General features: G+C 41.0%; 4 protein-coding genes across 4 annotated transcripts in view; 3 read left to right on the top strand and 1 right to left on the bottom strand.

Annotated features, from left to right (window-relative positions):
- Positions 1–13,413, top strand: part of LOC144542909 (uncharacterized) — a 43,812-nt gene extending 30,399 nt beyond the window's left edge. Inside the window, exon 2 of the mRNA XM_078290509.1 lies at positions 11,955–13,413. Coding sequence (XP_078146635.1) covers positions 12,063–12,680 — 618 coding nt within the window. The 5' untranslated portion in view covers positions 11,955–12,062 and the 3' untranslated portion in view covers positions 12,681–13,413. The remainder of the gene's footprint in view (positions 1–11,954) is intronic.
- The window catches only part of LOC139921418 (uncharacterized), a 75,090-nt gene that overhangs the window by 40,952 nt on the left and 6,644 nt on the right, over positions 1–27,494 (bottom strand). The window lies entirely within an intron of this gene.
- On the top strand, positions 17,272–27,291 carry LOC144542908 (uncharacterized). Its single transcript, XM_078290507.1, has 3 exons — positions 17,272–17,486; positions 17,559–17,741; positions 26,790–27,291. The coding sequence occupies exons 1-3, from the start codon at positions 17,413–17,415 to the stop codon at positions 27,241–27,243; spliced, it is 711 nt and encodes a 236-aa protein (XP_078146633.1). The 5' UTR covers positions 17,272–17,412; the 3' UTR covers positions 27,244–27,291.
- The window catches only part of LOC139921417 (uncharacterized), a 37,683-nt gene continuing 32,603 nt past the window's right edge, over positions 22,415–27,494 (top strand). The window contains exon 1 of the mRNA XM_078290216.1: positions 22,415–22,477. The gene's annotated coding sequence lies outside the window, so the exon portion shown is untranslated. The remainder of the gene's footprint in view (positions 22,478–27,494) is intronic.

The raw sequence follows: 27,494 nt of genomic DNA, 5'->3' as shown, positions 1-27,494 counted from the left end.
ATTTCCTCTTGAATTGGAGTCTCATTTACGAGCACAGCTTCACATAGATACACAATTTGGAATATACCATACAGAAATAAATCACTTTATTTCCAAAATTGAACCAATAAAAACATTATTTGGGTAAAACAGTGGTAACGCTTTATTTTCTGGATCCGCAATTTCCAAATAATGTTCTAGAAAGGAACTGTTAGTTTCTTCTGAAGTTTCCTGGAAAGAAACATGAAATTATGAAGTAGTTCTATAGAAACTGTCGATCAGATACAAAAACTGCAAAACTATCTATTGGAAAAATAATAGCCAGAGGTCAATTTCTAATTTTCTATACAACTGCTACATAATTTCCTGGTTCTGTCTTGGAAACAGAAGAAATTGGAGGAACTTACCAACAACCGTTCAATCTTTCTCTATTTTCCGAATAATTTTACATCATTTCATGGTTCTTTCCAGGAAACTTAAAAAATTAACAGTTCCTTTCTAGGAAATTATTAGGAAATTGTGGACCCGGAAAATAAAGCGTTACCAAAACAATCATTGAACGGTGATAGATAACTGTATAATTTTCAAGATTTTGTAACAATGTACAATGTCCCGATAACTTCCAAGGAGTTTGAATTATTACTGGAGAGGTACGATGACCTAGAGGTAATATTTCTCTGTTCAGAGAATATAGTGGCACTCCTTATGTTTCTCTTGCAGGATTTGTAACTTCCACTCAGTTCCAAATATGATAACAAGAAGAAGAATAGCGGTCCTCCTGCTAAGCTGCTGTATATTGGAATGAAGTTTTGGGACAGGAGCGTTGGGACAAAGTCTTTTGCTCCCTAACAAATACTGTTTATCAAAGCATCTTACAAACTCATTTATATTGTCTAACCTGTAAAAACCTTTATTGTACACAGATTTAAAATTGCCGCGGAAGATAAATGTGATTTTTGTGTATGTTGGTCACCCTGAGACTGTTTTGGAAATGCCAAAATGTACAAAACTTCTGGTGCTTTGGAGGACTTTCTACGGAATGAAACTCCTGTGGATGTTTGTTTTCTTTTACACAAAAGGACAAACTGTTTTATTTCAAACCAATCAGCAAGGACAATAATCATTTCTTTATTGTTAATTTACTTATTAGATTTTATTCATAAAATGAAACGGACTGGAAACAAGTCTCTCTTTTAATTTGTTTAATGTTGATGTAAAAGCGACCTGGACGTTATTTCCAAATGTAAAAACAAAAAAAGCAGTATAATAGCAGTTAATTCAGTGTGTTTGATACAGATGTCGTTTCAATTGTTCGGTAAGAAATACCTCTACATGTATTCACGTGCTCTTTACCTTGTATGTCTTTTGTTTCATCGTCTCCCCCCCCCCCCCCCCCCCAGGACTGGATGTGTTTTTGTTTATTACACAATTGTTTTTAGAATCTAAATATTGTAGAACATGGAAATCCCACAGGGTTCACACAAGGTCCTTAAAGTGCTTAATGTCCTTGAATTTAAGTACTGGAATACCTGGAAAATAAGCATGTCATGTTGGGAAGTGTTTAAAAAGACCTTGAAATAAATAAATAAATGAATAAATAAAAAAAAATGTTTGCAGTCAAAACAGAAAAGAAGACAAACGTATTCTGGGAACGACTTAAAACCACATGAACATGTGAACCTGTGATTTAAAGCACTAATGGTTAAAATGCAGCAATGTTTACAGAAAGGTTTCTTGCTGTTGTGTGGAGTCCTGATGATTTATGAACCCTGATCCCAGGAGGGCGGCCATGAGGTGTATGAACCGGTGTGTGTGGCACCAACAGTCATATCATTTTCTTTTTTTTTAGTTTATCATTTTCCAACAAAGTAATCACACAAGTACAACTAAAAAAAACCAGTAGGAATAATACTGAGATAAATGCCTGTACAGGCAGCTTGCCTAGCAACTCCATCAAGTGGGTGAAGTCCTCTGTCAGTAGTTCAGACCCATGTGGTTTCCTGGGGAGAAGCTGGATCTCCGGCAGCTCGGCTACTCGCCTGACCGCAGCATTAGGGAGACAGCAGCTGACCATCGTCGAGCTCCGGATATCTCTAGTTATTGAATCCCCGACAAGTAAAGTTTCACGAGTTGTAGTTTATATTCCAAGCGGCCAAAACCACGAAGCGGCTGAAAGCTGCAGTTCCTCTATCATCCGCTAGAGTCCGGCTCAAAAAAGACTCTAAATCCCGCCCAACTCCATTCATGTCTATGGGACCACAGCTCAACTTCTCACTCAAAATATGAAGTCAATAATTTTTTTCGACAAAAGATTATGGTCTCAGTAGCCAATTTCACTTCTTCTAATATGTGTCAGTATGGCGATTTTCAAAATAATTGCGTCATTAACGGGATATAACGGTTATAAAACGGGGTAGTTTTCCGAGTGATTGACAGGTCGCCCGTCCAGTGATCGCGCAGGTCACCGATCACGGACCAATAGCAGGCGGCGCTGCGGCACTGCGGGAAATGTCAACATGGCGGCGCTCGTGAACCCCAACTTTTGGCTTCAAAACGGCCCTTCAGAACCCTATGGGTGACGTCACACTCACTACGTCCATCTTTTTTTTTTACAGTCTATTATGTTTATATTCTGGTTTTCATGGCGGTCAAGTGCCAAATAACCTCCATGTTAAAACTAAGTGGAATATTGCTTTAAGAGAAACGAGTGACGTGATGACGTTTCCTTCTCGCCGGAAAACACGCTCGACGTCAATCCTGCGCTAAGGCTAGCTCGCTGCTGGTTTAGCTGCGAAGCTAGGTGGCAGAAACTTCTATCCTTACTGCTTTTAAAATGTCCAGAGCCCAGAAGCTGAGAGCGTCGGTGAAGCAGCGACTAACTGCGGCTGTTGAAGAGATATTTGGGCTGTTTGAAAGAACGATAGCAGAGTACGAGGAGGAAGTTTCTCGTTCAAAAGAGCAGAACGACCGACAACGAAAGCTACTGGACGCTGTTTTAAATCCTGAAGTGCGGTTACACAGAGCAGGTTGGTACAATATATATACATCTCTCATCGTTCACACACAGTTTGTCATTTCTATCCGTTTCCAACTCAAACATTCTTAAACCTAGGAGCTGCATCAAGCTGCGGCAGTTAGCTAGAAAAGGACCGGAAGGTTTTTCCTTTCCTTCTTTCCTTCTTTCTCACTCCTGCCAGGGGTATTAGGGTGGTCAGATACAATACTCATTGGAAAATCGTAGCAGTTACATTGATGTTTGGTAAATTTTCATATGCTGTCATTCATTATGAAAATGCCTTTTTCCACAACATATATAAATAGTAATGGACACTCAGAAAGGGTGCTTCCATATAGAAGTTAAAAAGGTTCCATCCCTGTAAATATGGTGGCTTGATCAAGACACCATATTTACACGGCTTCCAAAGAAGCACTCAAACATCCATCTGAAGTTGCCTATCCATAAAAGCACCTGCGCTGCACCATATTTACAGGGATGGAACCTTTTTAACTTCTATATGGAAGCTTTCTGAGTGTCTATTACTATTTATATATGTTGTGGAAAAAGGCATTTTCATAATGAATGACCAGGAACAGAAGCCACATGCTCCTTAAAGTCGAGATGAAACGGCATTTCAAGAGTATCTAACTTCCGTATCGTGACGTATTTCCGAGTGAAACAGGAAAGACAGGCGGGACGTAACGTTGGGAGGAATTTGATTTGAACGTTGAAAAGTGGGCGTGTCATAACACCCGAAGACACACCGAAGTACCGTGCTGCTGCTAGCTAGCTAACTAATGAATCTTAGCCTCTTAGCTCTGTGCGCTAAAAGTTGAAGATTGATTGATGGGTGGATGTCATGATATTATTGGTTGAAATTAGTTACGGGCATGCTTACGTAAGCACACGGCATATTTTGTTTTACAGGAAGAAAACATGATTGAATTTTGATATAAGAATACAATGAAATTGATTTTTGGTATTTTTTTGGCATATATTGTTAAATAGGTGCACAGTATGACCGGGGATGTGATCTAAAAGGGTTAAAAAGGCATTTTTCATTTCATCTCGTCTTTAAAGGTTAGAATAGACACAAACACGTGCATACGCGTGCGCACACACACGCTACATGATACTGCGGATGTCTCTCATTGAGGAACGAAGCACATTCACACATAGAGCGACAACTATAAAGATAACGATAAACTATAATGATATGCTGTTGCGCAAGCGTTCACACTACAACGATATTGGCGCCAAATATTCAGAGAAAACAATGGAGCTTTATCAACGTGCTTTTATTTTACTCGCTCTCTAAAGTAAATAACGTCAGAGCCGATGGATTTGGGTTCATGAATTGCCACAAAAGAGAGAGGAGCCAGCAGAATCAATAATGCTCTTATACGGAGCTTTCATTACATTATTGTGCTTTGTTTATATGAGAGCTTATTACTAATGGCCACCAAGTGAAGCTATTCATTTATTTACCAGTAGGAGACTCCGCACACCATCTACTGTGGATCAAAGAGTAAAGTCTCCTGTAGCCCATGTTGAGAGAAACACCTGAACGTCACCGTGGCTAAAGGGGTTTCAACAGGCTACTGGAGACACATGTTGTTACCTCCCGGTCATATTAAAAACATAGGATAATAACACATTTGCGGTCAGGTCGGCCAAGACATGGTGCTATTTTGTTAGTTAGCTAACTAAAGGCAGCGATTTAACTAGCTTCCATGTCAGTAAACAGCCTTACTGCTAATCCCAAGAGCTCTTCCGATCCCGACCGGTATGTCACGTTTCTTTTCAACATTTTTAGAGGCGATGGTCTTTGTCAAATAGCACCGGGTTCCTCTGGCCTGCTGTCATCAGTTCCTCAGCAGCAGCTTTGTCACTGCGGTGAACTAACGAATTCTCCCAACCCGTTCTTTGTAGAACTCTATTTTGATTGGTTGAAAAAATTTTAAGCGTTGTCCCAGCTCTCACTTTGAGTTAAGCACCTCCCACAGGATACCGCTGGGAACACAGTCGCAGCCCTTTGCCAAATCTACAAAACACATGTAGACAGAATTAGCAAAAATCAGCAAAAGTCTCCTTTCCAGCACCTTAGTTGAACCTTGGATTCATAGGCATTTTCGTGGAGGATGAGCAGTGTGACTCCTCAGTGGTTGGAACACACCCTTTGATCCCTTTTCTGTGCTGAACGTGTTACATTGATTATTTTGAGGAGCTTATACCTGGAGGTGTGGCTCATCCAGTGGACTGGCTGAGACAGGGGGATGGTCTTTCTTTAGCCCAAATAACAGAGCAGGGCTTCTGTCTTTTTGGTACCATTTCTGACCAGATGTCTTTGATTGCTACACTAGTGAAAGTTGCAGTGAAAATTCTTTGTATTGTTGTATTAGAAGATCCACAGTTATGTCGTGTTTGGTCTTTGCATTCAAAGTAACATCGTGTTTGGAGTTATCTTAAAGATGATCAATAGCCACCAGTAGCGCACATGAGCAAAGTGCAATAACAACAACAAAAACACTTACCACATGGTTTTCAAGCACGTGCATGGTGACGTACGAGCAGGGCATGTGCACGGAGGTGGTGGTGTAAGGTCCGGATTACTCCCAGCTTGTGTTCCAGTGGATGGTGTGAATCAAAAAGGAGGCATTGGTCCGTGTGAGTGGGTTTTCTGTGCACCTCGATGTCAATTTCACACGGTTCTGTTAAGGAGACTGCACAGTCCAGAAAGGGCAGTTTGTTGTTCCGTACCTCCTCCCTTGTGAAATTAATAATGCGGATATGTTCTGTGAAAGCCCTAACCTCCGGGGTTCTGCTTGTCATTCACATATCTGAATCAGTGGCTCTGCCTGGTATGTGTCCAAGGCCTTCCTCTCCACTTCCTCCAAACAAACTACAAATTGGTTACAATGGGGGACACTGGTTTTGAAGTTGGGGAAAACATTTGGTACCAGTGTGGACGTAGCATTCTTCTTACCCGACTGGTGTACCGATGGCTGCAGTAGCTGTTCTGGTTACCTGAAACACCTGCAGCTTAGGCCACCAATTAAATTAAGGGGCAGGAACTTCCTCTTCAATCCGCTGCACTGAGATCTGGATGTAAAAATTGTAGCCATGTAGGGGCGTCCTGGTGGCTCAGTGGTCTAAGGCGTGTCTGAGGTTTGAATCCCAGGACTGTTGCCACTTGTCATACCCCCTCTCTCTCCCAATCTTTCCTGTCTCTCTCAACTTTAAAACTGTCTAATAAAAGTGAAAATGCCAAAAAAATTATCTTTAAAAAAATGTAGCCAAATGTCTTTGAAGGTAACAAATTTATTCAACATACTCATTGGGGTCTAACAACATACTGAAAATATTGATGTAAACAAATCCACATTGTTTCCGTTGTTCATCTTTAACCTGCATTTGTTGCGAGGGATAATTCATCTGCAAATCTTGAGTATTTTCTGATCAAGGTGAGTGGCTTATCATTACAAAATTTACTATTTGATTTGTTTAATTGGATTCTGTTTTTTGATTTTATTACTATTTGGTTGCTAGAACAAAACAAAAACTACTGTATTGATTTTTACCATTGAATTGTTTTTGTTTTCTTTGGCATTTTGAGTTTATAGTTGGATTGGTAAGCATTATAACACAATTACTATAAATCAAGTGGCTAAAGTGGCTTGATAACCGCTATTCTTTGTATAAATCTCTATTTTTCCCAGTAAGTAGGAAGTAAATCACTGAAGCAAGCTGTTAGCTTAGCATTAATAGTACAGTTGGTTACTGTGTTCGGTTACTGAATCTGCACTAAGTATGGTTGTTGGTTCTGTCAGCATTCGGCAATAATGCTGGCATGTATAACAGTGATTTGCAGTTAACCATGTTTATATGGTATTGTCCATGTGAATTCGCTAGTAGTCTCTGAATGTTTTTAGCATAGCTTGTTAGCTTTAGCTAGCACAGCGAAAGGCCAACCGGCTCAGCAAAAGTGACATTTTAACATTGAAACACTGACAATGGAACTTGCATCACAAGCACTGTTGTAATGTAAAATATGTTTTAATACTCAATCACAGCATATTGCTAGTTGTGAGCAGTCCTTCAGCTCAAGTTAACCTTGAGCTGAAGGACTGCTTAACTTTCATAACTTTCAGAAAAAGTGAAATGTTTCATGTGCAATTGCTGTATTGTTAAGCAGCCACTTGTCAGTCACAACACATTGGACACATTCCAGTAACATTATTTTGTATAAATATTGTTTGATAATAGAAAAGGGTTAGGATGGTTAGGGGACGTTTTGAAGATTGGGACCAACACCCATGTCTGCCAATCCAAAGGCACTGTTCCCAAAATTAACTCACCATTGAAGAGACATGTCAACCAGCAGCCTAACAATATCCAGATATTCAGCATTTCAGAATGGAGCTCATCCATCCGTGGCATCTGTAACCCTAAGCCTGAACTTTCAAACTTCTTCAGTGACCTCTGCCAAGGAGATGGCTCAGACCCTCCTGAATCTTCCAGCACTGTCTCCTGAATAGACGGCATGTCTGTCGGGTTTAGGAGTCCCTCAACGTGTTCCTTCCACTTTACAACCCGGCTATGTTCTGCATTTCCCTCGAGTCGCCAAACTTTCTTCCAGAACCTCTTTGAGTCTGCCCAGATGTCATTCTCCCTAGCCTCTCCTTACTCCGACATCCCACACTCGGGCTTTTGCTTGCTGCAAATACAGCATCTGCAGCTTTGGCCTGCCTGTATGTTGTGCCGTGTCAGCTGTCCTCTCTGCCAACTAGAGCTGGGAGGCCTCCTACTTCAGCTTGATAGACCCCATCACCACCACTGTCCACCAGCAGGTTCCTGGGTTTCTGCCATTGACCGGCACTGAAAAATATTTGCAGTTGCTAGTGGTTAGGGTTAGGGTTAGTAAGTAAGATCAGATCAGGTCAGTAAGATCTGTACTATGCTGATTCAGGATAGTTTGTAGCTGTACTTAGTTGAGGGGTTGACTCACTGACAAATATCTGTTCCACTCAAAAGTTGTTTATTAAAACAAGGTAACACAGGGAGGGTTAATGCACTTAAACACACTTAACCATCCCTCTATATTACATCAGTGTTTCTCAACCTTTTTCATATCAAGGACCCCTGATTTATTCCACATTAGGGCCCGGACCCCAATTTGATGAGATTTTGTCTCTCAGACCCAAATCTGAGGATATTTTTATTGTTTGATATGATTTTGGTGGTTCCTGGACCCCACGTTGAAAACTACTGTATTACATAACAGCCTGGATTGTGCACCACTTTTTTTAGAAACCGTGTGGGGGAGAAAACTGGGAGAAACAGTGGCCAACTAACAGAAATTTAGATTCTCCTCTGGTATGCCTTGTGCTACACTGAGCACCTGACACTCACCTAGATCAATGGCATTATGTCAGGGTGTGGCTAATTCAAAAAGAGGACACAGCTTACTGAAGTAGGAGAGTAGCTAACTTAGCTGGACTAGCCAAGTTTATCCTGTTTGTGCGAAGGAATCTTTATAAAATGCTGCTGTGTAGGGATCCACTGATCCGATGTCCTGCATCCATTTAGTTATTTATTTTCCCTCTCCGATCCATACAGATTGATGTAAAAAGTATTTGTTGTAACAAGCTTTGTCTGGTTAGAAGTCATGTCGGCAGTCTGGAAGTACTTCAAATAGCTAATTTCAATGGGCCTCATTTATTAAGCATTTATTATTTACTTTTCTTTACAAATCATTTGCACTGATGTTTACACAAGAGGTGCGATCAGATTAGTTCGGAAAAATGTTCAAATCTCACAGCAGGTCCTGAGCAGGTGTAATTATACGTAAAAGTAAACATCTAAATCTGTTAGTGTTATACTTTCTCCTTTGTACTTAAATGGAGGGCATCGATGAAGCTGTTATAAATTGGGCCAATTTACATGTAAATAAAAAAAAAATGTAGGCAAATTGGAGTAATAATTTAATTCCGTACCTGAATTAGCTGAAAATGACAATTTGATAAGGGTTTGGCATTGGCCTCTTGAAAATAAAAGTGCACTATATCAACCAAGAGCCAAATGAGCCTGTCTCCTTTAATTAACGTAAGTGAAATGTCAGAGTATAAAAGGATCAAATCCTCCATCGGTGTGCAATGGCTAAGGTCGCACTACTAGAAGATTCAGTGCATGGGGGATTCTCAGCATAATTTTTGTAGAAGCCCAGGACTAGGAAACTTATCCTGATGGTTTTTTTTCCATCCCGTGGAATATTAGCTGGCATCATCATCTTATTCTTGTTGATTGATTGATTTATTGGGTATAAAGAGTTACAAACAACAGTACAACCCAGAGGATAACACGTAAAAGCATAATTAAACACTTGTTTCCAACGTGGTCCTCAATGGTATTACAAAAATTGGAACAAACAATACACAAAAACACATACTACATGATGGCAAAAAAACAATTACAATTTGACATTAGTACAGTTAATTTAATCCATAACCTCTAATGAAGTAAAATTTCCTAAAAAAAACTACTTTGCATTATGTACATAGTGCATACTGCAAATTGTAAGTGCCAAAGAAAATCTCACAGGACCGGCCTATTGCTAACAGCTGTTCACTTTACTCTCTGACCCGTCTCCCTGACTCCCTCCAGACTGGGACAGTCTGATAGTTAACAGAAGGTTGTTCCACAGCATGATGCCAGTATAAAAAAATGTTCTCTGGGCTACGCTATGTACTCGTGGCACCTTACAAGAGCGCACACTAGCCCTGGTGTTGTGGCCATGCCAAGTATGGACCATGGCTATTGGTGATCCAAAGTATTCAGGAGCATCACCATTAATGACATTAAACACGTGGTTCAGCTTCAATTGTTCTACCCTTAGCTGAACTGGTAACATGCCCACTCTCTTGAATTATTGGCTGCCAACATGAGTTTGAGGAGGTGCATTTAGTAAATACCGAATTATATTATTTTGCATAACCTGTATTTTGTTCTTCAGTTTAGTTGTCAAACCGCTGAACCAAGCAGAACAGGCATAATCAAAGTGACACTGTATTAAAGTTGTCACAAGAAGTTTCTTAACAGTGATGTCAAACTGCCTTGTTCTGTGGAACAAAAAGTTCCGGCACTCTTAGTTAGTACTAGCGGCAATAGTTTCACCAGAAAGTGACTGGTCAAGTGTAATGCCTAGGTATGTGACATGCGTCTGGGATACAGTTTCATTACCATTGCATGTGACCTTCATCCTGTCTGCAACCTGCAACCTACGCTTAGGGCCAAACAGGATTGACTCAGTTATGACAGCTTGTTGTTTATGAGCCAGTCCCTTAAACATTCTAACTCCTTACTAAGAGTGACTTCAATCTGGTTGACATCTGTCCTGGATACCAGTAGAGCAGAGTCATCAGCATACAATAAAAGCTTGCAATTCAGCTGTGATGCTATGAAATATAAAAGTAGCAAGAACCTTATGTTAACGTTATGTTAAAGCCCCTATGTGTAGGATTTGAAAATTGTTGATTTTGGCGACTCCTAGTGGTAGTGCCAAAAAAAGGACACTGTCGCAAACGTCTTTGCAACCTATTAGCGGCGTTTGTGATACAGCATACAGCTGCATACAGCCACAATATGTAAACAAAATACTGCTGCAGATAACTGTAGCTCAAGCATTAGTTCCTATGTTATTCCTAATATAGCATTGTACTATGAAGTGGTTTGCTATTGTGAGAATAGCAGATACTTAGGGGATCGCTGTCGTTGTGAACATAACCTATCCAACATTTACTATTCTGATGCTACGAGCTGCAGCTAATGGAAAATGCTACCGCTAACAAACTAGAGTAAACACAAATCAAGTAACGTAATCGGAGTATCGAGTTGTATTAACTGTGGCGATTTCGGCCGATCAAGCTGGCAGAAGGCAGGACACAGGATGTCGGAACCAGTGCTGGGCGCTGATGGCTCCCGGGGTTTGGTGACCGGTGTCTCCGGTCTGCCGCGTTGCAGGGGAACGGGCAACGGGAACTTCAAGCCGATCGATCCGTGGGGTTACCGGGAGCTCCGGGTCTCGCGCTGCCCTCCCTCTCCCTCTTAGCTGTTTTAGCCTCTTCTGTTATAGGTTTCTTGTTTTGTTCTGTTGCAGAGGGTCCAGCAGTTACAGTCCTGTCTTCCGTGTTACCACTATCTGCCATACTGATTAGCTTCACGCTGTTCAATCTAAGCAACTGGTTTGGTTTGACTTTCTGCCGTAAGTCAGTACGCCACTTCGGGCCAGTTCATACCCCCAGACACAGAGAATGAAAAGACTGAAAGCAACACGTAGACTAAACCAATTTTCTCCGCGATGGTCTCATTTTTCTACTGACAAACATTTATGGTATCAAAATTAATTGGAGGATGATATAATCAGATACAAATTCTACACATAGGGGCTTTAACTGGTTCTATTATTTCTTTGTCCTTCCCATTAGATGTTCCAGAGCTGCTGGTCAGTGAAGAAGAGGTTCCCCCTGAGCAGCAGGACTGGAGCCCCAGTCTGGACCAGGAGGACCCAGAGCCCCCACACATTAAAGAGGAACAGGAGGAACTCTGGACCAGTCAGGAGGGAGAGCAGCTTCAAGGGCCGGAGGAGGCCGATATCACCGAGTTCCCGTTCACTCCTGTCCCTGTGAAGAGTGAAGATGATGAAGAGAAACCTCAGTCCTCACAGCTTCATCAAAGCCAAACTGAGGAGAACAGAGAGGCAGAGCCTCTAGCCAGCAGCTCAACTGAACAGATGAAAACAGAAGCTGATGGAGAGGACTGTGGAGTATCAGAACCAGCCAGGAACTTAGATCCAGCTAGTCATTTACAACCAACTAGTGATGACCAGCTCCTCTCTTCACAATGTTTTGAACCTGAGACTGAAGACAGAGATGATGGTTGGAAGGAGACTAGGGAACCTAAGTCAGGTTTAGACTCACAGAAAAACAAAGTCCTTGTAAATCATAAGAAATCAAATGCCTGTGAGAAACCCTTTAGTTGCTCAGTTTGTTGTAAAAGAGTCATCAAAAGGAGAGACCTAGTGAGACACATGAGAAGTCATACAGGGGAAAAGCCTTTCTCCTGCTCAGTTTGTAAAAAAAGTTATAGCCAGGCTGGAGCATTGGCTAGACACAGGAAAAGCCATACTGGGGAGAGACCCTTCAGTTGCACAATATGTGGGAAGAGTTTTAGTATGAAAGGACGTCTTAAAAGACACATAAGACTCCATTCAGGGGAGAGACCATTTTGTTGCTCATTCTGTAGTAAACGTTTTAGTGAAAAGGGAAATCTGAAGAACCACATTAAACTTCACATGGGAGAAACAACATTTATTTGCTCAGTTTGTGGTAAAAAATGTAGCCGCAAGGGAATCCTGCAGAGACACATGAATAGCCATACAGGGGAAAAACCATTTGAATGTACAGTTTGTGGTAAAAGATTTGGTGCGAATGCAAATTTACAAATACACATGAAACTCCACACAGGGAAGAAACCATTTAGTTGCTCAGTCTGCAGTAAAAACTTTGCTCAGAAGTCTAATCTAAATACGCATGTGAGGCTCCATACAGGAGAGAAACCCTACAGTTGCAGTGTTTGTGGGAGAAGCTTTAATCAGATGACACAGGTCAAACGGCATAAGTGTTGTGGTGAGAGCAGCAGCAGGTGAAGCTGCAGAGCTGCTGGTTGAGCTGAACTGTTCAGCAGTAACAGAACAATAAACTAGAGACACATCATGATAGTCCATCATTCAGGAGGAAACCCAAACCCTTCTAGTCAGTGTTGCGGTTCGGGATGCAGCCAGATCTGAATACTGCTCATACACATCTTGTGTTAATGTTACATTTCTAAATCATTTTTAGTGTAAGTTTGTGGCTTTTTGTCTCTTGTTTTGTTTTCATGAAATTAGCAAGATTAACAAGATCTAAGATTTTAAAAAAAATTGAAGTCTCATTTACAAGCACAATTTCACAAAGATACACAATTTGGAATAAATTAACATTTATTAACTTGTTATCATTTCAAGATTTTGTAACAATGTGCAATGTCCCGATAACTTCCAAGGAGTTTGAATTATTACTGAAGAGGTACGATGACCTAGAGGTAATATTTCTCTGTTCAGAGAATATAGTGGCACTCCTTATGTTTCTCTTGCAGGATTTGTAACTTCCACTCAGTTCCAAATATGATAACAAGAAGAAGAATAGCGGTCCTCCTGCTAAGCTGCTGTATATTGGAATGAAGTTTTGGGACAGGAGCGTTGGGACAAAGTCTTTTGCTCCCTAACAAATACTGTTTATCAAAGCATCTTACAAACTCATTTATATTGTCTAACCTGTAAAAACCTTTATTGTACACAGATTTAAAATTGCCGCGGAAGATAAATGTGATTTTTGTGTATGTTGGTCACCCTGAGACTGTTTTGGAAATGCCAAATGTACAAGACTTCTGTTACTTTGGTGGACTTCTTACGGAGTGAAACTCCTGTGGACATTTGTTGTTTTACACAAAAGGACAAACTGTTTTATTTCAAACCAATCAACAAAGACAATAATACTTTTTGTTGTTAATTTACTTCTTAAACATGGACAATATTTTATTCATGAAATAAAATGGACAGGAAGCAAGCCTCTGTTTAATTTGTTTAAAATTGATGTAGAAAAACAAACCAACTGGAAGTTATTTCAAATTCTGCTGCCAAATTCTGAGGCTTTTACCTCACCAGCGGGTTTTCTGAACATCCTCTCGCTGATTCTGAGTTGTTGAGTAATGCATTCAACAGTATTTGTTCAACTGCCATTTGCTGCAGCCATCACTCTAAAAGAGAGAAAGCCCTCTAAAACAACTGGAGTGAATGGAGACTGTTTCTTTAGAGTTCCAAAAAGGGCAAAAAATGACCATAAAATTACTCCAAACAGCAGAGTTCTGAAGCCAAACGATTGCATTGTGGGTGCAAAAGTCCAATATTTCCCTTATTATTGCCTAGATTTCCCCCACTTGTTCTGCACAGGGTCAACAGTCACTACAGCAGGAAGCCGATGCTGCCTTGACATGCTGTCGGAAATATTATAATTATGGGTGGAGCGCGTTGGACAGACCCAATGAAAAGGTAAATACAAATGGGAAAATCAAATTTTTCATGAAAACCAAGATGCCGTTATGTGACATTCTCAGTTTTTAAGTTTTTTTTTTTTAAGTTTTTTTTTCCCCATGGTGCAGCGAGGGCATCGAGAAGCAAATTCAGGTCAGTCAGTCAGTCATGAACGCTTTGTGAGACGGCCTCTAGAGGGCGTGTTTGGCTGCGAGATGCAGTGTTTCCCATACAGAGGCTCATCTGCACCACCACGAAATACAAAGTTGGTCGTAGGGCTGTGACGGTTACCGCAATACCGCAGTCATGTGACACCTACGGCGGAGTTGAGCTCATTACCATCATCACCGCATTTTTTTTTTAACATTCTATTGTATAATTTATTATATAAATTATTGCAGGCACATCACCAAAAGCACTTGAGTAGCAAGACAGCAAAAAGGGACTTACCAATTAAATGATAAACTGTAACAAACTATAAAAAACATGACAGGATTGTTCATCTGAATTTATTGCATGGAATTATTGGAAAGTGCCTTTACTCACGCACTCATCTCATATTTCCTATAGCCTATGTTACAGTATATATAGTATACAACAAAAAGAAATAACCAGCATGAATAACATTTGTTTAATGTCAAATATTTATACACGTAATGAGCTCTGTCCTTTAAATCCTTTTGGGAACGTGATTACTCACACACCTCTCTCTCTCCTCTCCTCTATTCCTCCGACCGACAGTCGACACTCCCACAGGAGTTCTCTGAAGCGGTTCTTTGGCATGGCTTGTCTTAAAAAAGTCTGTTCATGTCGACTAGCTGTCGGTATTCATGATTGGATATTCAATGGAAATACAGAAGCGCAATACTACTGCGCAATGAATATCGCAGACTATCGCACGTTTCTTGTCTCTGTGCGCCTCATCGTTGTTTTTAAGGTATGTCAGTAATCATGTGTAAAATTACTTTACATGTTTTGATGGCGCTAAATTGCTGGATGGAAAAAAGGAGGAGAGGGAGAGATTTTCACATCTGTCTATCAGCGTGCTGTAGCCCGTTGCAGGGAGAAAATTGCAAAAATGTATTTACAATCCAAGTTTTTTTAGAATTATGAAAAGCCTTTAAAGCCCAAATATTTAAAAAAAAAAAAAAAACTCAAGGAAGGATGAGACCATAGCATTTCCAGAGTTTGAGAAATTGTAATTTTAAATCTCAACGCCAGCCGGTGTAAACGTCTGCGCAAGCGGTGCTTTAGGGACAGACGTGGAATGGACCTGTAGGCATTTATTTAGAGTATAGACCTACATCAGAGAGGCTGTAACAAATAGCTACAGTATGATTTTCTTGCTCATTATTTATTCATAACTACGAGTCCTAGGCTAAGTGAGGCTCTCTAGTCGGCATCCTTCCCCTTCGTCTCGTGAGCGTCACGTGACCTCGCTCCTCTCTGTACCTCAAACTACTTCTATTAACTCTTGTTCTCAGTATTTATCATTTCACGGAAAAATAAAAATATATAATATTGATAAATATATCAATAGCCTACGTATTATACGAAATAGGTGGTGACATCACCTGGCACAAAGACCAGCCAATAGCAGAAGGCCAGTTCAGTGCCCTACTTTTCACCATTAGGTGTCAGACTTCACAGATTTGGGTTTGAGGTTCAGTTACTCTTGAAGGAATAGTTCACCCAAAAATTTAAATTCGGTCATTATCTACTCATTCTCACGCCAGTACAAACTCAGGTGAGTGTTTTTTCTTCATACAACTTACCTGGAGTTCTCCAGGCTCGGGAGCCGGACGTTCTGCTTCAAAAAGGGCAATAAATGTCCATAAAATTACTCCATAAAGCTCGTGTAGTATAATCCAAGCCTTCTGACGCCTGACGATCACTCTGAGTGGAAAAAAGCGAAATTTGATCCATTATTTCATGAAAATCGAGTCGATCGGCATTGCATTTACTTCCGCATTACCAAACCTCACGAGATGGAGGTCGCGCACTGTCGCACACACAAACCTTGTGCGGCCGCGGTGGCCTCGTGAGGTTTGGTAATTTTAATTTTTGGGTGAACTATTCCTTTAAAATGAGGCATTGCAGCCCAGTTTGGCTCGTTTGAAGCTAAACTACTATTGTGCTTAATACCGCAGCCGTAGTTTCGTTTCCCACCCAGGAGTGAAGGCAAGCCTTTTCTTTACCATTCTGACTGATCCTGTTCTGATGTTGCAGCCCTTCGTCTGTCATATCACAGTGATAAAATACGATACACTGTGCAGCCCTACTTGGCAACAGTAACAATCTTACTTCTTCACTGTTGTTTTTGTATCGCTCATATTTATTCATTACAATAGTTTTTCAGAGAACAAAAATATTAATATCCATTTCTTGCCTATACTTCCGCTTTTACATGCTTTTCTTCATTAATGTCACTTTTTCTACTATTTGTATTGTTTATTTATTACATTTCTATTCTGTTTCCTCTGCTGAATCCTATTACTTCCCACTGGGACCACCGTATTTCCCCACAGGGATCTATAAAGCTTCATCTTAGAATGTGATAGGCTATTTGTCACAAACCCCGCTACTTTTATGTGAATATGCTCATACCTGAATTGGGTTGACAGTGAGGTGATAATGAATTTGGTCAAACTAGTTATTCTGGATTACCATCATTGGTTTTGTGAAGCCAGAAGATACTCTGACTGTCACACTCCCCTGACGAAGTCATGTGGCCGAAACGCACTGGAGTTCATTTTTTAATGTTCAGTACAACCATGCCATATCAATAAAGACATTTTTAATGTAAGAGAATGTCTAAGAGAGTGGTCTTTTTGCTTTTTTTGGATACTCTGACTGTTGAACTTGCTTCATAAGAGAGGCTACAGCAGGCAAAGTCACATGTTTAGGTACAGAGAAAGACTAGCTGTATGTTAACTGTTGATGTTATTCTTTGCTCTTCCCTCCAGACGTCCAGCAGCTGCTGGTCAGTGAAGAAGAGGTTCCCCCTGAGCAGCAGGACTGGAGCCCCAGTCTGGACCAGGAGGACCCAGAGCCCCCACACATTAAAGAGGAACAGGAGGAACTCTGGACCAGTCAGGAGGGAGAGCAGCTTCCAGGCCCAGAGGAGGCCGATATCACTGAGTTCCCATTCACTCCTGTCCCTGTGAGGAGTGAAGATGAGTCGGGTTTAGTAACAGTGGAAAACAATGAGATCCTTGTAAGTCATAACAGATCTCATACTGGGAAAAAACAGTTTAGTTGCACTCTTTGTGGCAAAAGATTTGTCCAAGAGACACGTTTCCAGACACACATGATCAGTCATACAGGGGAGAAACCATTTAGTTGTGCACTTTGTGGCAAAAGATTCAGTCTGAAGGGAGACCTGTGGAGACACACGAGTAAACATACAGTGGAACTTTTCAGGTGTCCATTTTGTAAGAAACACTTTACGGTCAGGTGGGCACTGGATACACATATGAGAGTCCATACTGGAGAGAAACCATTTAGTTGCTCAGTCTGTGGGCAAAGATTTAGTCGGAAGTCTACTCAAAAGACACACATGAGAATCCACACAGGAGAGAAACCGTACAGTTGCAGTGTTTGTGGGAAGAGTTTTCGCCAGCCTAAAAAAAAGCATAAGTGTTGTGGTGAGAGCAGCAGCAGGTGAAGCTGCAGAGCTGCTGGTTGAGCTGAACTGTTCAGCAGTAACAGAACAATAAACTAGAGACACATCATGATAGTCCATCATTCAGGAGGAAACCCAAACCCTTCTAGTCAGTGTTGTGGTTCGGGATGCAGCCAGATCTTTCACCCGCTTCATTGTGAAGTCCTTGATGCTTTTTTTTTTTTTTTTTTACTCCTCGGGCTCGCTGGTCAATGGACTCTTCAACTGTTCATTTACTCTGTCAGACTGTTTACTTGTATATTGTTTAGTCACTGAGCTATTTTATTGAATTAAAATTGAAAAAATAGTTTACTGGTTGCTCATTGCAAGACAGCTTAGTTTAAAATAGTATGTTTAGTAGTATTTTACTAATATTAACTAATAGTAATAGTAAGTTTTTCAGTTATACGTGCAAAAATGTAGTCAACTTTCATTCCATTAAAAAAAACGTTGTTGGACTGCTCCATTATTCAGTTTAATTCATTTTTCTTCATAAAATGTAACCAGCTTTCATATTGTCAGGCAATTTTCTCACATCATGTTTTGCTTTTTTATATATGGTTTACTACTACTACTACTGCTGCTGATACTACTACTGCTACTACTACTACTGATAGTACTACTACAACTACTACTACTACTACCACCAGGCTGCAGATGTTCCCCAGATGTGTCAGTGTTGTGTGTTCCACACTAACCCTAACCCCGGGCAGCGAGCCGATCGGCTACAACAGTCTTATCCACTGTGACATTTAATTTTACATCAGCAAATCGTTTCTACCAGAGTGTCAGTGAAAGCTGACAAGTGATGTTTGTTGCGGAAAAGGAATTTGTATTTTTTGTGCCAATGAGGAATAACATTTCTATTTATGAGCTGCTGACAATGTCGTAACACTGTCGCTTCCGTGACGATTTTTACATTTGAGGCCACTTGGCCAATCAGCGTTGGTTAGCTGCAATGCTAGATAGACAATGCTACAATACAATGCTGGAGATGCATCTGGGGGAAAAAAAATAAAATTCTTAGTCAGTGGCCATGCAGCTATCATGGTATTCAGAGATGTTTGGACTGAGTTAATTCCAAAACCATGACAACACTGCGGTCTGATCGCTGAAGGTGAAATGCAAGCGACCTGCGAAGAAGGAGAGACAAATATGGACGGAGGAGTCTAAAACACGGACAACTTTTCTTTAATTAACTGTGACAGTGTACATGAACTGACGGACACTATCACACATGATGTTCTACGAGGCCAATTCTGTACTCACTAAAATGGTCCGAGTATTCCCTAATAACAAATAATAAATCCTGGGTGACTAGGGAACTGAAGGAGTGCATAAAGGAAAAGCTAGAGTATAAGGATAAGGCTGAGAGGAAGTTTTGTACCGGCAATGCTAAGAAGGCAAGAGCGTAATGTCCTGATGGGCAGGTCTCACTGTCTTCTAGTCCATTCGATTTTAGAGACTTTTAAAGCTGCAATAAGCAGAACTTTCTGACCACTAGAGGGCGACAGAAACCGCAACATATATGTAAACAAACTCACAACAAAGCCACTGCACTACGGAGGCCTACTAAGGACAAACCGTGCATAAATGCTAACAGCTAAGCTAATCGTACCTACAGAGAAATGTCACCGGTTACCAGTCTCACTTTGACAGATCTTTATCCTGCTGAAGGTCACGTGACCCACAATGACAAGTGAAGAGGCAGGTAGCAAGTTTACTAGTTTAACAAGTTTACTGTAGTAGTTTAACAAGTTTACTCACTCACTTCATCGATTCCTCCGTTACAAGATTTTTTTTGGACCCTCTGCAGCTCTTATAAGAGCCACAGAGGTACAGATGATGCCACTGTGGCTCTGTTTAACACTCCAGCAAAGCACATACAGGTGATGCTGGGATACTTTTTATTTTATTTTAGTTCTGTTTTTAATAGCATGCAAAAGAAAGGATTAAAAAACATTTGGTCACAAAAAAGAAAATGGTATGCAAACACATAGTCACATATTTGACCAAGGCTCCTGGATCTAGGAGTTCATGCTGGCATCAGACATTGGATTAAAGATTTTCTCTTCAACCGCCCACAAAGGATTATTATTAATGTCAGTTATTAACAGCAGTCTCTCAGATGAGATCAGGAGCACCACAGGGTACACTTTGATCACCTTTGTTATTTTCTGTATATACAAATGAATTCATCATTAATGACCCACATTTTACCTTATTTAAAAATGCTGATGATGTGGCCTTAGTTACATCAAGGCGACGCCACAAAGGATAATCTGTATTTGAATCATGCACAGGCTCTGCAGAGGAATGTTTCTAAAACAAAAGAGCTTGACATACATGATGGCAAAGATGTCTTCAGGACACTCGGGCAGAAGCTATCAATGGGCAAAAGGTTGAGACTGTTGATAACTTTAAATATACAGGCACACATTTTCACAAATAAAACTGACTATTTTTAGGAAATGTGTGCAGGACTTACACCTGCTCCGTGTTAGAGACTGTGTACAAGAGTTTTTTTTTGTTTTTTTATTGACAAAAATGACAATACAACACAAAACACACAAAATGACAGAAACATAAACATGTAGAAACTTCAGAAAAGAAGAAAAACACTGTAAACATAACAAGTGTAAAACAAAGTATATTAACCAGACAGAATGGAGATCACAGCCCAGTTATGAAGAAAAAAGGTAGAGAAAGTCTGATATACGCAAATGCAGGTATAGTCATATATGCATATACATAAATAAAACTCATAAAGTTACATAAAAGAACAGAACATAATAAAATATTATACACTCCAGTTACAGTTCTTATAAATAAAGGAAAAGAGGAAAAGAAGAATACAAAAACAAATAGGACGTTTCAAAGCTCAGTATTCCATGCTTTTAGAACCGTTTTTCCCATTTACCACCGAAAGCAAATCCTTTACCTTTTCCTCTCATCATTAGCCTTTCCAACAATTAGTGATGTCTGCGGAAGGAAATAAATGAAGCCAATGATAACTGTTTATTTGGTTTATTTGGTATTCATATTGGTATTCAATATGTAAAGTTTGCCAAGCAATACATTGTATTCAATAAGGTATTTTGGTCATCATGAACTCCCCACATAATTGTGAGAGGGGACAAAAGTAAGAAAATTGCTTGTGAAAGTAACCAATCCGCCACCTGCTGCCAAAAAGATCTGTGTACAAGAGTTTAGTGGAAAGTGCGCTGTCCTTTAGTGCGGCCATGTGGGAATCTCAGTGTCAGAAACAGGATGAAGCTGTGGAAGCCTCAAAACTCAACTCAAGACTTGAGACTAGTGTGTGTGTTTTGAATGTGTGTCTTAGATACTTTATTCTACAAATGTCACAGTGTTAGTATGGCTGACTTTGAGGGCCTGCTGTGACTTTTCTTAAACAGCTTGGCCCTAAATGTTAGTTTGTAGTGAAAGTACAGGTCTGTGGGAGTGTTTTGACATAGAACTTACTTGACGTATAACAGCCATATTTATTATAATAGTTAAACATAGTCAACTTCATGAGCCGTCACTGTCTTACCGCTGTTGATTTCCCTCTGTCCTTAGTTTCATTGTGTTCTGATTTGTTCTCTAATTTATTATTTTATTTGCTATTTTTTATTTATTTCGCTCCAACCTCACCTCATATATGTTAATGTCCCTGGCGATAAATGTGATTCTGATCTATAGGCACGGTCCTCGTTGATTGAGTCTACACGGTTCTCACTGATTGAAAGCCACTCTGCCCTCTAGCGGTGCCCGGTGGACATTACACTGTTCATAGACAAGAACCCACTGTTTCGACTCTCGTTCATCATTGATCCAAAGTCTTCCCTCTCTCACCCGCGCAGAATGTCCAACTGAGTCAACTGAAGGAGAACGAATCTTTTCACAGAGTGACTCATAAATGAACCGAATCTCACTAAAGAGCCAAACTTCGCAGTACTAAACATGACTATTACAGCGATTTGTAAGATCCCTTCCAGCAACTGATGGCGAGGGAGTTTCTCAAGGATCAAATAACAAAGCTGCGTTAATGAGGGCCAGCAGTGTTGAAGAAATACACTTAATGACATTTGCACATTGTGAGTCTTCCTGTACTTTTGTTCTTCAATCCAGACATTCACCTCTTTCATTAAGCATATCTACAATAAAAACTACACCTTTATCAACCCACTCTTTAATATAGGCTATGATCTTATTTTGTACAGTACATGCTGATTATTTGTAGAGGGAAAAAATATGCCTGAAAGCAGTTTTCCAATCATCAAGTGTTTGCTTATGAACGTTGGAAAGCAGAGACTCAGGCTGCTGTCTAATAGCTGTGTTCCCTGCACAAAGGTGAGGCGAGTCCATGCTTTCATCCAGCCAGTGATAGTTAGCCTCACGGCCAGAGGTCGCACTTCGACCCTTTCTCTCCGCTGCAACGGAATATGACGTCACATTCGTGCGCCAGAGCTAGCTGGGCTAGTTGTTTATCTTCGAAGCGAAGTAGCAGACACTTGTGTTCATGTCACTGTGTAAAAAATGTCCAGAGTCCAGCAGCTGAGAGCGTCGGTGAAGCAGCGACTAACTGCGGCTGTTGAAGAGATATTTGGGCTGTTTGAAAGAACGATAGCAGAGTACGAGGAAGAGATTGATCGCCAACGCAGGCTGCTGGAAGATGTTCTGAAGCCTGAGATCCAGATCAACAAAGCAGGTTTGTAGAAGGTTTTTCTACATTATACTTACTGCACTGATCTCAGTAAAGTGACAGATCACCGCTTTTACATTATTTTACAAGCTGCTGCCTTTAAACCAGCTGACTGAACAGGAGGGACAGAGTCCATCTTGTGTTTCCTTTCATTAGCTAACAGCTAGCAGTTAGCTTCCCACAGCTACGTCAAGGTAGACAGAGTTAGTCAGCCTAAGACCGGAAAAAAAAAATCTGTTTGGCCTTCAAAATAAAAGTACAACATGTATCACGTTTGCGAAAACCGTAGAACAAAAATTGAGTCAAAATGCTCAGTGGCATCATTAGATTAATTATACAGTGAAACTAAAGCTGTAAAAGGATTATATTGTATTATAGTGCGTGGTATTTGTTAATGAAGGAGGACTGTAGAGTTAATTGAAGGATAACAGAATGTATACTTAATGAGACAAAAATACCAGGAAACTCAGAAGGATGTCTGCTGTCTTAATAAAGTTACCGCTGTTCAATAGTATCCTCCAACAGCTGTTCAACCCAGAGCTGTTGGAGGATTACAGCTGAACTCCAGTAGCTGCTGTCAGAATGGTTTGTGCATCGTAGTTTCTGTTGTGGGGCAGATGTTCAGTCTGTGCAAGTTGTGCATACTTAGCACATTCTTCATATTATTTGAGTTATTGAGTTATATCCTTATGAATTCAAAATAAACTGTATAAACTGAATTTCTTTCCATGTGGAACATCTTTGTCAGTGTCTCCATGTTGCTGTTAGCAGCACATTAGTGAGTACTCACACAAGTGACCAGATGCATGGGCGACACTTTAACAATGTTTACCACTGAATATATTGGCACAGTGATGATTAATGGTAGAATACGAAGGAAATTTCCTGCTGGCGCTCACTTTCACACAAACTGAAGGAGCCCTGCTCAAAGTGCCTCACCCCGACCGAACGTCACCTCTTCGGCCGTTCTGTTACCTAGCTGTTGTAGCTTCTCTTCTTAGTTCTCTCCCTGTGTGTTATATGGACAAACAACCTTCACTTGTGTTTCAGTTGGCATGAGAGTGAGTAGATAATGAGAGAATTTAAATTTGGGGGTTTTTAACAGTGCAACTGAACTTGCTACCAATCCTACCTGTGCTGCAATGTTAGATTTGTTAGGCTAGGTTAGGCACAGAACAGTAACTTCTAGCTAATGTAGCCTTCAACAACGCTCGTGCACCGTGTCAAAGATTGTGTTGCACGCATTTCCAAGGCATGGAGCTGAATTTTCGGGCCATTTAGTCACCTAACCCTAACCCTTCACATATGAATGCTCAGCTGTTGTCCAAATTAACCTGTAAAGCCTGAAGCTGAGGGTGACTGTCTGTCATTAGGGTAGCTTAAGGCTGATTTGACTGGATCTTCAGTTTATCTGAAATTATCTCAAGTAGCCTAACATAGTCTCCTGCCACATTTTGCTAGAACCAGTGTATGGTGGACTAGCCTTTCGGCCAAGCCAAGGCACTAACTGCTATAGGCTTTCTCTTTAAACTTCTTACAGACTGGCAGCCCATGCCGTCTGATCATCTATTTCGGGGTCGTCTGCATGAAAAGGTTTTAGGAGCCCTGGACTAGGAAGCTTATCCTGATGAATATAAGCTGAGGGAGGTGTTATCGTATGGTGTTGCTACACTGTAAGGAAGCTAATTGTGATCATGTTGAGAACTGTTAGCAAAACAGAAGAAGGTGAATTGTGTCTGAGATGTCCACCTTGTGTTTATGAAGGTAAGATTGTAAAATAGTGTGAGAATAGTGTGTGATCAGTCCTCTTCTTTTTGATAATGTAAAAGTAGCAACAACCTTCAGTTAACTGTTTCTATTATTTTTGTCCTTCCCGTTAGATGCTCCACAGCTGCTGGTCAGTGAAGAAGAGGTTCCCCCTGAGCAGCAGGACTGGAGCCCCAGTCTGGACCAGGAGGACCCAGAGCCCCCACACATTAAAGAGGAACAGGAGGAACTCTGGACCAGTCAGGAGGGAGAGCGGCTTCAAGGGCCGGAGGAGGCCGATATCACCGAGTTCCCGTTCACTCCTGTCCCTGTGAAGAGTGAAGATGATGAAGAGAAACCTCAGTCCTCACAGCTTCATCAAAGCCAAACTGAGGAGAACAGAGAGGCAGAGCCTCTAGCCAGCAGCTCAACTGAACAGATGAAAACAGAAGCTGATGGAGAGGACTGTGGAGTATCAGAACCAGCCAGGAACTTAGATCCAGCTAGTCATTTACAACCAACTAGTGATGGCAAGACTTCAGACTCTTCTGAACGTGAGACTGAAGACAGAGATGATGATTGGAAGGAGACTAGAGAACCTCAGTCAGGTTTAGACTCTCTGAAATCAAAGAAGAGACGGAGCGTTGAAGGACAAAGTTTGTTTGTCAGCAACAAGTCCAGGAGAACAAGTTCCTGTTATTCTCTGAAAATGTCTAGAGTGTTGGTCAGCCAGCGACTAACTGCAGCTGTAGAAGAGATATTTGAGCTTTTTGAAAGAACAGTGGCAGAGTACGAGGAGGAAGTTTATCTTTCAAAAAAGAATGATCAACAATGCAAGCTCCTGGACGCTGTTTTTAAACCCCAAATACAGTTATACAGAGCAGGTTTGTACAAATAAAATATAATTCTCACACTATTCTTGCACCATTTATGCCATTTTTAATCATTATTAACACCTAAATTAACATCATTGTAGCCATTAACACTAATTATTTAAAGTGAAGGGAGGGTAAAGCTTAAACCTGCAATAAGTGATTTCAGACCCTGTAACCAATCCTGAAACTAGCGTGTGCTACGTGGAGATTTCTGTGAGACGTAGTGATGTAAACAAGCAGCCACACAGCAGCAGCTTGTTGTTGTTTTCTCCTCTTTCCTAAAGCTTGTTGTCAGTCGGCCCGAGTCATGGTGAATCGATGAAGCGAGCGAGTAAACGTTTTCAACTAGTAAACTTGCTACCTGCCTCTTTACTTGTCATTGTGGGACATGTGACCTTCAGTGGGAGAATAATCTAGCAAAGCAAGACTGGTAACAGCCGATATTCCTCCGTAGGTATGTTTATTTTAGCCATTAGCCTTTATGCACGGTTTGTCCTTAAGGGCTTCCGTCGCCCAGTAGCTTTGCTGTGTGTGTTTACAAAATGTGTTGCGGTTTCTGTCGCCCTCTAGTGGTCAGAAAAATTGTTTAGTGTAGCTTTAAAATCTTGAACGATGAAGCCCTAGCATTAGTGTTGATTGCTGATGATTATAACTGTAAGATACGCGCCTCAGTTATGCAAACTTTTCAACTCAGGCAGTCTGAGTCACTCATTCGCTTCCCACCTCTGCAGGCAGGCCATTTGCTCAAGACTGCGGTGCAACTCATTCTGGGTAGTGTAGGCTTTCAAGAGATTCAAGCTCTCACCTGGAAAGACAGATCCTTGGCAAGGCAAGAAGAATTGTTGTTTTGTTACTTTGTTCTATCACATTCAGGGGCATAACTGTGGGTCCCCAGAGGGTGAATAATGCATTATGGAATGTTCCTTTAATGGCTGTATGTCTGCACACAGTTTGTTACAGAGGAAAACCATTGTTATATTAACTGGTTCTATTATTTTGTCCTTCCTGTTAGATGTTCCACAGCTGCTGGTCAGTGAAGAAGAGGTTCCCCCTGAGCAGCAGGACTGGAGCTCCAGTCTGGACCAGGAGGACCCAGAGCCCCCACACATTAAAGAGGAACAGGAGGAACTCTGGACCAGTCAGGAGGGAGAGCGGCTTCAAGGGCCGGAGGAGGCCGATATCACCGAGTTCCCGTTCACTCCTGTCCCTGTGAAGAGTGAAGATGATGAAGAGAAACCTCAGTCCTCACAGCTTCATCAAAGCCAAACTGAGGAGAACAGAGAGGCAGAGCCTCTAGCCAGCAGCTCAACTGAACAGATGAAAACAGAAGCTGATGGAGAGGACTGTGGAGTATCAGAACCAGCCAGGAACTTAGATCCAGCTAGTCATTTACAACCAACTAGTGATGACCAACTCCCCTCTTCACACTGTTCTGAACCTGAGACTGAAGACAGTGATGATGAATGGAAGGAAACTAGGGAACCTCAGTCAGGTTTAGACTCACTGAAAAACAATGAAGTCCTTGTAAGTGATATGGGATCTCATACTGGGGAGAAACACTTTAGTTGCCCAATTTGTGCTAAAGGATTCCATCAGAAGGGAAATATGCAGGTACACATGCGAAGCCACACAGGGGAGAAACCCTTTAGTTGCTCAGTGTGTAGTAAAACATTTGGCCGTAAGGGAATTCTGCGGAGGCACATGACCAGCCATACAGGGGAGAAACCATTCGACTGTACAGTTTGTGGTAAAAAATTTGGCTTCAAAGAACATTTGCAGACACACATGAGACTCCACACAGGGGAGAAACCTTTCAGCTGCTCAGTTTGTAACAAAAATTATCGGGAGAGGGGGGCGTTGGTTAGACACATGAAAGTCCATACTGGAGAGAAACCATTTAGTTGTTCAGTGTGTGGTAAAAGTTTTGGTGAAAAAGTGGATCTGAAGAGACACATGAGAGTCCATACTGGAGAGAAACCATTTAGTTGCTCATTTTGTGAGAAACGTTTTAGTGAGAAGGGAAACCTGAAGAAACATATGAGACTACACACAGGAGAGACACCATACAGTTGCAGCGTGTGTGGGAGAGGATTTTATTGTCTGTCAAACATTAAAAGACATAAGTGTGCTGGTGAGAGCAGCAGCAAGTGAAGCTGCAGTGCTGAAGACATTCACTGATAAAAGGAGAAAGCACCTGCTCAACAGATCAAATGGCAAATCTGTTAGAAAAGGTTTGCTGGACTTTTAGTATCTTTCATAAGAATGCTGTAGAATTAGGATTTGACAAGGCTGAAGGAAAATTCCCTGTCTTGTTTGTGACTTTTCAGCCTGTCCCCTCTGACACACTCAGTTCTTCAATAAATAGTAGTAGAAAGTAAAGATTCTACTATCTTCTCTTAGAG

This window comes from Centroberyx gerrardi, chromosome 19 (assembly GCF_048128805.1).
Source record: "Centroberyx gerrardi isolate f3 chromosome 19, fCenGer3.hap1.cur.20231027, whole genome shotgun sequence".
Taxonomy (NCBI): domain Eukaryota; kingdom Metazoa; phylum Chordata; class Actinopteri; order Beryciformes; family Berycidae; genus Centroberyx; species Centroberyx gerrardi.
Note: the sequence above shows the minus strand (reverse complement) of the source record. Positions and strands in the feature narration are given on the sequence as shown.